At 44.1% G+C, this 11,057-nt stretch overlaps 1 protein-coding gene across 1 annotated transcript in view; it reads left to right on the top strand.

Annotated features, from left to right (window-relative positions):
* Window positions 1–7,849, top strand: part of LOC137438971 (coagulation factor VII-like) — a 54,243-nt gene extending 46,394 nt beyond the window's left edge. The window contains exons 6-10 of the mRNA XM_068134491.2: window positions 4,487–4,635; window positions 5,346–5,463; window positions 5,598–5,782; window positions 5,921–6,013; window positions 7,386–7,849. Coding sequence (XP_067990592.1) covers window positions 4,487–4,635; window positions 5,346–5,463; window positions 5,598–5,782; window positions 5,921–6,013; window positions 7,386–7,658 — 818 coding nt within the window. The 3' untranslated portion in view covers window positions 7,659–7,849. The remainder of the gene's footprint in view (window positions 1–4,486; window positions 4,636–5,345; window positions 5,464–5,597; window positions 5,783–5,920; window positions 6,014–7,385) is intronic.
* Window positions 7,850–11,057: the final 3,208 nt, after the last annotated feature.

Here is an 11,057-nt window from a genome sequence, read left to right as displayed (position 1 = left end):
TTTCCATCCGATTTACTTGACATTCGAATGGGATTTAAATATCAAGCACAGGGAGCAGCGGAAAAACACGAAAAAGCAACAGCCCTGGCTTTGCTTCCTGGAAGCTTCCTGGAAGCTTCCTGCAAAACGCTTTGCTTCTCGCAAAACGTCCGCCAATGGGAACTAGAGGGAGGGGAGGGAGAAGGAGCGGGAGCAAGAGACAGGTAGCCGAAATGGAAATGAGGGACAGTGAGGGAGTGTCGGTATGCAATTTTCATCCAATCGCCATCTTTCACAATAATTCTGGACCGGCATGAGATGGCGTTGTCTGTCATTAATTTATATTGTAATCAAACGAGTTTTAGAAATGGCGGGAAAACTGAAAAAAAATTATTTATTTATTTATTTAAAACGGGTGTACATGATTGTACACGTGTACGGACCTTACCGAACCTTACCGAACCGGCAAACAAATCGCCTCATGGTGCACTTCATGAGCCGATTTGCCTGCAGCCCAGAGTAAGGCTCTTAACACCCAGCGTATACCGTACGCATCCTCGCAAGCACACGAATAATAGAATCATTTAAAACGTTCCATCCGTGACTTTTACCTCGGACGGTCGTGACAAAAATATGTTTACACTCCTTGGATTACCTATATCGCGGCCAGCCCCACACACACATCCTCCACCATGTTCAGAATTAAACACAAGTTCGTATTTCATAATGGACCATTCCCCAAGACGCCATGCTTACCTTGGCGACGTCCACTCGAAATCCAGCGGTGCCTCCAGATTGTCGGGGAAGTGGTGTGAGACTCAAGACTCCAATGATGTCATAGGTTTACAAAAGATCACAACTTTATTAATTGGTTGTTCACTTCATTCCAATACCAAATAATACCGTTTAACTCAATGGACCAGGTAACTCTATCCGCATAGTCCCTCTTTCGTGGCTGCAGCGCCGAACCCGTGGTACGCGTTCATTCCGTCGGGCAGGGCTTCTGAGGATGAGTGCTCTCCTGGCTCAAAGTCTCTTCTGTTTATATCGGCAAACTTCAGTTAATCCTCTGTGCGCTGAAATCGTAATCCCTTCTCCGCTGCTTCTAATCCGTTCTCCACAAACGTTACTCGGTCGCCTCACTGGCACCAGCTCGCTCTCCTCCCTGCTGGGAATTTGCTTCATCCTCTTTGCATCCCGATGAAAGACAATAGTACGGGCTTGGGAATGTGTGTTAGCCCGGGGTCGTGCTAAAGCTACACAACAGGACTCCCAGCTTCGACAGGGCGAGATGCAATCCTGACATTCTTACGACCACCTGCTCGTACCTTGGTTCGTTACCAGTTCCAACCAATGAGTTACACTGAGTTACACTTCCACAAGACCCATCTCCAACCTACCCTTTCTGTCAAAGGTTTTGGAACGCGCTGTAGCCACTCAACTCAAACATCACCTCTCTGCCAATAACCTGTATGAAACATTCCAATCCGGATTCCGCTCCAACCACAGTACTGAAACTGCTCTCCTCAAAATCACCAACGACCTTCTCCTCTCCTCTGACGCTGGCAACCTCAACATTCTCATCCTCCTCGACCTCAGCGCCGCCTTTGACACCATCGATCACACCATCCTCCTCACCTGACTTGAAACCACCTTTAACATTACCGGCACTGCCCTCTCTTGGATTAAATCATACCTCTCTGACAGACGTCAGTTCATCTCCATCAATAACTGCAAATCCCCTACTGCTCCCCTCCCCCAAGGTGTCCCCCAAGGTTCAGTTCTTGGCCCCCTCCTCTTCATCCTTTACCTGTCCCCCCTCGGTCACTTAATCCGCCGTCATGGTCTCCAATTCCACTGCTTCGCCGATGACATCCAGCTTTTCATCTCCACCAAGTCCATCTCCACCGCCACCCACTCTATCCTGACAAACTGCATCACTGAAATAAAATCCTGGCTTCAAATCAACTTCCTCAAACTTAACTGTGATAAATCTGAAATAATCATCATTGGCCCAAAAACGCTCACCAAGTCCACCCATAACTTTGTCCTCAACATCGACGGTTTCCCAGTATCCACCTCCCCTCACATCCGGAATCTTGGCATCATCTTTGACCAAACCCTCTCCTTCGACAAATACACTAAACAGATCACAAAGACAGCCTTCTTTCACCTGAAAAACATCGCCCGTCTCCGTCCATCCCTCTCCTCCGTGGCTGCAGAAACCCTCATCCACGCCTTCATCACTTCCCGTCTGGACTACTGCAATAGCCTCCTTTATGGTTCACCCTCAACAATCACCAATAAACTCCAATACATTCAGAACTCCGCTGCCCGTCTACTCACCCATTCCCGGACCCGTGACCACATCACCCCCGTCCTTTACAAGCTTCACTGGCTCCCCATCTCCCAGAGAATCCAGTACAAAATCCTCCTCTTGACCTACAAAGCCCTCCATAACCTGGCCCCATCCTACCTGGCTGACCTCCTCTCCAGACACACTCCCACCCGCAACCTCCGCTCTGCTGGTACCAACCTCCTGACCCCCCCCCCATCCGGACCAAATTTAGATCCTGGGGGGACAGGGCCTTCTCCATCGCTGCTCCCACCCTCTGGAACTCGCTACCTCACACCATCAGAGACTCCTCCTCACTCACCACATTCAAAACATCACTCAAGACCCACCTGTTCAACACTGCATTCAACATTTAACCCACAGCATCTAACCCCTGACTATCTCCTCTCCTTCTCCCTCCTTTGTGCTTTGAATATTTCCCTATTGATTCTTCTTTTTTTGCAATTGTTTTTATGTTTTGCTATGCATTATGTTTTGCACTCTGTCAAAGCGTCTTTGGGCTTCCTGAAAAGCGCTATATAAAATAAATGCATTATTATTATTATTATTATTATTATTATTAGTTGGAAGAATCCCATACAAGTAATGAATCTTTTTTTTCTTTTCTTTTTCCAAAAAAAAAGTTTTTGTTCTTGGTTTTTCAACTTTTTTCTCTCTAAAAAGTTGAGGCTCATGGAGGAGTATTTGCTCAAAAAATATGATTCACAATCCTTTCATTTAGAATGTATATGTCCACAACTGTCAAAAATCCTACACCTATGCAGCCATCGGGCCTCGGAGGCCCCAGGAATGTATTCGTGTAAAGTTTTTTAATTTTCATATTTTTGTCACTGAATTATTTGTAACCAAGTTATAGGAGCATATAATGAGGCTCATATCAAGAAAATAATGATATAACAGTAGTACAACAACATTTATGTGGGGCCTCAAAGGCCCCAGGCCTGCATTCGTGTCGGATTTTCGGGTTATAAGTGAAGAATGAAGATTTTTTTTCCCACAAGCCTGAATGAAATTTTTATTTATTTATGTCACTGAATTTTGTGTAACATGAAAGTCGGTGAAAATGAGGCTCATTCCAAAAAAAGATTGTACAGCATAGGTCTTGCAACAAAAAAAACCTTTTGCATCCAAGGGTGAAATCGCCACTAAAATTGCTGAAATGTGTCACGAGCTTCTTAATATGAAATTCAGGATGTACAAATTTCAAGAAAAAGAATCACAGAATTACATATCAACAAGATGTAGTTTAAAATTTCAATTTATCCAATCAAGATAACTTTTGAAAAAAACAGGAGATGCAAGGGGATTGTCACCTGCCCGTCTAACCTCCAATCCATTATCTCTTTATTCCCCTCCGAGCAAACACCTCTCCGCCACTCCCTCCAGCCTGGTTCTTCATGATAATCCCTCTCCAGTTCTCCATCTGACCCCATCCCCCTTCCTCAAGCTGACCCATCTGCCTTCCTCCAGCGGATCCCACCATCCTTTCTCGAGCAATCCAGCTGACCCTTACCCCTTCCTCCAGTTGAGCCCTATCTTACTTTCTTATCTTTGCTTTACTTGTAATCTACAGTAACTTTAAGTTCACTGATGATTTACTGTATTTAATAATTGTGTAATTTTAAACAAAATGGAATTGGTGGCTTTAGCGGGCCGTCTATTTAGTATGTAACCGAGGTGGGAAGGGGAGGGGTCAGTGTTAGGGGATCAGGCTCATGCTTACATGATGTATATGGTGGAAGGGTAAACTTAGAGGTACATATAGTAAAGGTTGCAATTCGGAATTAAAGGGGTCCCATATTACCACATTGTCCCCAAACACAAATGTACACTATTTTTACACCGGGTTAAAACAGCCATTGTTCATTTAAATTACCAGTACACCCACTCCTTCCGAGGGAGGCAGGAAGGGTCATGTTATATCCTCTCTGGGGTATATAGATTACAGTAGATCTAGGCTCAGGTTTGTTCGTCTTGGGTAGACACGATGAACAGAAAATGCTTCAAGGATGTCGGGATACCTCCAGATTTCTTTCAGTTTAGTGTTAAACAGCAGTAGCAGTTTTTTGGGAGGATTCTGTTGTCAAGACATTTTGAGGAGTCTGTTGAACCGACCAACCACCAAAACGTACTTCTGATTGTATCCTCCAGATGACTTTCCCTGTGGTTTAGTCGTCAGTCCTCCGTCGAGGGTACCCGTCACTGGCTCGGCACACGCTGGCATGGCGGTGAACCCACAAGAACCAGAAGGTCGAATCGTTGGGGGTCAGGAGTGTCCAAAAGGTCAATGTCCTTGGCAGGTGCTACACATGACTTTATGACCTATTCAATCATGTAATAATTATCTCCGCCACCAAAGGTGGATGGAGGTTATGTTTTCACCCCTGTCTGTCTGTTTGTGAACAAGATATCTCAAAAAGTTGTGGACAGATTCGGACGAATGTTGGCAGAGATGTAACGCATGTGACAAGGACTAAATGACTAGATTTTGGTGAAGATCCGGATTCGGATCCGGCTACGAGAATTTTTAAAAGTGATTCTTCACCATTGAGTGATATGGCCAACCAGGCGGAGGTTTGCTCTTTACTGAGTGCCGTTCTAGTTTCTGTCTGTGTTGGTCCCATCTATGCATACAATATAACTAGTCCACCCAACTAGCATGCTCGCATCCTTCACATTTCCAGGCCCAATTTTACCAAGGTAATGGCTCAAAGGTATACCCTCTTGCAAAAGAGACACCTTGAGTTCCTGCACATGCATTTCGACTGCAGACACGATAGCTGTCTTAGCTCCTCTGAAAGACAAGGTGTCCTCTGTGATGCACCACACCCACTGGACAAGTGCGAGAAAAGTTTTTAACCGTATTTGACCCCACAAGAAATCATATCCAGAACCAAACAGTAATGAACAAACCACCAGCTGATCAATAAAACACAAGAATAAACATCGTTATAATGACGTCATAATATGAGCATAAACTCCCATCCCACAACTGATTGTGATATTCCAGGCTTTGCTGAAGAGGAGGGGCCAGGTACACTGTGGAGGAAGCATATTGTCCAGGAGGTGGATCGTAACGGCCGCACACTGTGTGGGTGGCCCCCCGTCGGTATACACCATCACGCTGGGTAAGAAGGGGCACAGGTTGAGAGAGACGTAAACACTACACAGACAGATGAGGGTGAAAAAAAGGACAAAAATCACAGCGAGATTATCAAAATGGTCTGAGGAGTTGTGATTCTGTCACCTTTGCGTCCCTCAGGTGAGCACGACGTGGCCGTCACCGAGGGAACCGAACAGACACTGCAGGTTCAAGACATCATCAAGCACGAGAATTACACCTCGCATTCCCATGCCCATGACATTGCATTGCTCTACCTGGAGAAGGAGATGAAGTTCAGTCCGTGGGTGGTCCCCATTTGTGTACCTGGCAGTGCTTTCCTCGCGGTAAGGGTATCACGACCCTCGTGGGGTCAATGAAATACATTACTTTACGTGTTAACCTTTTAACCTCTTCACATTGGTTGGTTCAGAAAGCTCTTGAGTCTTGGCGATTGTTGTGAAATTTGGGGTCGCTACCTGCAGAGCTTGATGCACAAGACCGTGGCAGGTATGATCTCAGGATGGGGTCGACTCAGCGAGATCGGACCGAGTTCTCGCATTCTGCAGCATGTCACGGTAATTCGCTCTTCCTTTGCTCGACCAATCGGTGAATCCATTCACGTAAGCCTTATGAGACAGTGTTACATAATTATTACCTCCGCCACCAAAGGTGAATGGAGGTTATGTTTTCACCCCTGTCTGTCTGTCTGTTTGTCCGTTTGTTTGTTTGTGAACAAGATATCTCAAAAAGTTGTGGACGGATTCTGACGAAATTTGACAGAGATGTAGAGTATGTGACAAGGACGAAATGGTTCGATTTAGGTGAAGATCCGGATTCGGTTCCGGCTACGAGAATTATTAGATTTAGGTGAAGATCCTGATTCGGTTCCGGCTACGATAACTATTAGATTTAGGTGAAGATCCTGATTCGGTTTCGGCTACGAGAATTATTAGATTTAGGTGAAGATCCGGATTCGGTTCCGGCTACGAGAATTATTAGATTTAGGTGAAGATCCGGATTCGGTTCCGGCTACGAGAATTATTAGATTTAGGTGAAGATCCGGATTCGGTTCCGGCTACGAGAATTTAGATTTAGGTGAAGATCCGGATTCCGATCTGGCTACGAGAATTTTAAAAGTAATTCTTCACCATTAGGAGATGGGACCAAAAACGATACATAGCAGGACTTCTCAAAAAGTTGTGGACGGATTAAGACGAAACTTGTTGGACCGGTTGTGTGTGTGATAAGGAAGAATCGATTCGATTTCGGTGAAGATCTAAATATGGATTTGGATATGAGAATTATTTAAGTTTTTTGAGTGATTTTTCACCATTGGGAGATCGGGCCAAAAACTATACATTGCGGGATATCTCAAAAAGTTATGGATATATTTGGATGAAACTTGGACAGATTGTGTGTCTGACAAGGAAGAATCGATTCGATTTTGGTGAAGATCTGAGTATGGATTCGGATATGATAGTTATTTAATTTTTTGTCATTCTTCACCATTGGGAGATATGGCCAAAAAACGATACATTGTGGGAAATCTCAAAAAGTCATGGACGGATTTGGACGAAACTCGTTGGACAGATTGTGTGTCTGACAAGGACGAATCGATTCGATTTTGGTGAAGATCTGAGTATGGATTCGGATATGAGAATTATTTAATTAATACGTGAATCTTCACCATTGAGTGATATAGCCAACCAGCCAAGGTATGCTCTCTACTGAGTGTCGTTCTCGTTATATAATTGTCCCCATGCTTTTAGAAAAAAAAACTGGGAAAGGGGGGCTTTTGTACGTCACGCTATCTCACTCAGCCTAAACGGTTTGGCAGAAATATTTTACACTTTCCCTGTAAAAAAAATACGATTGGGCTCTGAGCTCGAGGGGCATTTTTTCCCAAATGAGAGTTTTATTCAATAATCCTGTGTGTCGTCCTCTAAGGTTCCCTACGTGGATATGGAGGTGTGCAAGAGTGTGATGAAGAAAGGAAAACTCACTCCCGACATGTTCTGTGCGGGATACGGCCAAGGTGGTCGCGACTCGTGTAAAGGTGACAGTGGCGGACCACACGTGACCAAGCACGGGTCCACCTGGTTCTTGTCCGGGGTGGTAAGCTGGGGCGAAGGCTGCGCCCGTGAACAGCGCTACGGGGTGTACATCAATGTCTTGCATTACCTGGATTGGATCAACAACACCATGGCAGGAAAAAGTTGAGCGAGACCGAGGGACCGCACTCGAATCTGGGTCCAGGTTCCGGATATGCCCGATGGTTGTGGATACAACCTTCTTTACCTGCAAAACTACTCAATACTCCGTTATATAGGATCGGCTTTTTGATTTTTAACAGGGCTTTCTGTCATTGTTGGGTACTCAACACTAAATAAAACTGGAAAGACTTTGGTTCACCTGATGATGTCATGGAGTGGTTGGTGCGAGCTTTGTCGTGTACCTGGATGGTTAAATTTTAACTGGAACTTATTTGTAAAAGTAGAGTAATGTTTGTCCATTAATTTTCGATGTGATGTATCGTTACAGCATCAGTAACCATCACCAATAACCTCGGATTTGCTGTTTTAATGCAAATCAGCTGTTCACCACCATCTCTTATCTTCCCCCATCCAAAACCTTGATCTTTTCTACCCCCACTAATTTCACCCCAGATCCACTTTGAAATACCAACTTCTTTCCTGGAAGTCCTAGCAGTGTCCATGTGTTCTATACTTCTCCCATCCCCCCCTCTCTCCCCAAGCCCTCTCCCTCCCACAGATCTCCCGATGTCCCTGCTCCCAAATGTTGTGTTTGTGCTTCCCCTTCTCTCCCCATCTTGTCTACCGCTCCCCTTATTATATGTTTTATGTGTCTGTTTGTTTTTTTTGTGTGATAAATGTAGCTCTTTCACGAGCCTCGATCATATATACAAAAAAAAAATCAAGATGGCGGCGAGTGAGACTGACCGAAGGGTGGAACAGGTGATATATGGTTATTAAATTTCTCCTCAACTTAAACATAGAAGCTGTCAATGGTCGTGAACTATTTGAACCTGCACAGTGTGCTAATGATTGTCCGTCAAGGTCATCGTCAGAGTTACGGACATCAGAGAGCACGCAGTCCTCCTGCACTCAAATATACTCCTCTGAGAGCAAACGAATCCTATAGCGGGTGATGAAGTAGCACTTTGCTGATAATCCCAAGGAAAACCAAAGAACAATGAAGTACAGTATTTACTTTCTCCACGTAATCACGCCATTTTTGGTCCTAAACTCCTCGAGAGTCCCAAAGTCCGTGCAGGACGGCTTCTTCTTCACCTTCGTGATTCTTCCTCAAGTACTCATGTCATAGTTCATTGGTTTGTTGTTTCTGGTTTTAAACCACGCACGCTGGAGCGTGTGACGTTGAAGTATGCGAGGAGTGAACTTGGTGAATTGATTCTGTCTGTTCATGTAGAAATGCAGCTGTTCGACGTGGAAGCTATGATTTATGAAACGTTTGCGGGGCTGGTTTTGTGTGATGGGATGCACATATTAAATAAAACTAGAACAATGCGACTGTGTCGCCAATATGCCTCCGCATAGTCCCACAACGGGTAGATGCCATCACTCTGTATATGTATGGGTAGGGGATCACGTTTGTGAAGCTTCGTGTTGATCGGATAAGGTTCGTTTTTCTATCCAAGATGGCTGCCAAACCACGTGACCTTGACATCATTTTCAAACTATATGCAATAGTGCAGATTTCAGGATAAGGAATTCGATGAAAACATTTTTGGGTGGTATTCCACTTCACCTATGATGTCATCATTATCATGGTTTTGTTCCCCATTGGGAGTACTTGCCAATGTGCCAAGTTTCAAATTTTTCCATTCAGCGGTTTCCGAGAAATAATTTTTCATCATTTGCTTTTAATCCAAAATGGCTGCCATACCACGTGACCTATGACGTCACAATTATCACACAAACATTCAGCATGGGTGTCACTCCGACCCTGTAAGTTTTGTCTCAATCGGACATATGGTTGCTGAGAAAAACGAGGTTCAGGCCGTATGGACGGACGGATGGACAACCTGAAAACATAATGCCTCCGGCGACTTTGTCGGTGGAGGCGTAAATACGTACAATGTTTTATTTGGGGGAGGGGAAAGGGGTAGTTTGTTTCATTCTCACCCCTACCTGCATCCGCCCGAGCCATGATCTTTCTCGGGCAGACAATATTTACAAGATGGCCTACAAAGGCAGCCGCTAACTGGGCATCCTTCACCATGCAAAGTCTTTGGCCAATCTAAACTTTCGACAACCTCCAAGGCCTTCATTCACAGCTTGATGGAGTAGTGCTCTCCTCTTTGGGCTGGCGCCCCTGTGTCACACCTTGCCCTTATTGATGTTGTGGAAAGCTAGGCCCTCAAAATCACTGCAGTCTCCTGCACCGAAGCTGAATGTCTCAGCCTGTTAGTTTGTTGTCACAGGCAGGTTGATGGCCTCTCTGTTTTCTACCACCCTCTTTTTGATCTTGCACCGTCTTGGCTCTGCCCATCCTTGGTTTCTGCAGGGCGCACACAGTCTACCATAACCATCTTCTTGTTAAACTCCCAAAATCCAGGTTTACTGCTCAGCTCAACTCATTTGTTCCTCTTTTCTCTCACATGTCGAACCACCTTCTCCAGTCTGTTCTGTCCCATTCTTCCCTCCAGGGCTTCAAGACAGCTGTTCACCACGACCACATACATATACTTATGATCTCTTCCTCAACAAATTACTTCATTCACAAGCACTCCCACTTTACAGGTTATTGTGATTTTTTCTATATATATATATATACAGTCGTGGTTAAAAGTATTGGCACCCTTGCACTTTTTTTCAAACACTGCACCATTTCTTCCAGCAAATTGTTGAAATTAAAAAATATTTTGGTATCCACAAATGTATTTCTTTGGTTTGCAGTGGAACAAAACAAAAAAGGCTTTAAAAATACTAAATCTTAGCTTATTCCACACAGAAATCCTAAAATGGCCCGGACAATAATAATAATAATAATAATAATAATGCATTTATTTTATATAGCGCTTTTCAGGAAGCCCAAAGACGCTTTGACAGAGTGCAAAACATAATGCATAGCAAAACATAAAAACAATTGCAAAAAAAGAAGAATCAATAGGGAAATATTCAAAGCACAAAGGAGGGAGAAGGAGAGAGGATAGTCAGGGGTTAGATGCTGTGGGTTAAATGTTGAATGCAGTGTTGAACAGGTGGGTCTTGAGTGATGTTTTGAATGTGGTGAGTGAGGAGGAGCACCAATAACAATATTCTTAGCACCTTTTAGAAGTTGTTAGAAATAATTAGATTTCAAGCAGGTGATTCTCCTTCACTTTGAAATTGAACTTACCTGTGGTGAGTTGCAGGTACCTGCAATATAACAAGACCAAAAGTCTAACAGCGGCGTAGCCGGGCTTGTAAAATAGTATAAACCACAAACACATATTATTAGATTTTTAAACAGTCGCTAATGCTGTTTATAACATTAAACAAATAAATTTGGAGGAATCCCGACACCCATGAGGTAAGTTTTACTTACAGAACTGAGCAAAGATCTACTGTACTCTATATACTCCACAAGAGTAGG

This window comes from Myxine glutinosa, chromosome 13 (genome assembly GCF_964187855.1).
Source record: "Myxine glutinosa chromosome 13, kmMyxGlut1.1, whole genome shotgun sequence".
NCBI classification, from domain to species: domain Eukaryota; kingdom Metazoa; phylum Chordata; class Myxini; order Myxiniformes; family Myxinidae; genus Myxine; species Myxine glutinosa.
This window is presented reverse-complemented; position numbering and strand designations above follow the sequence as displayed.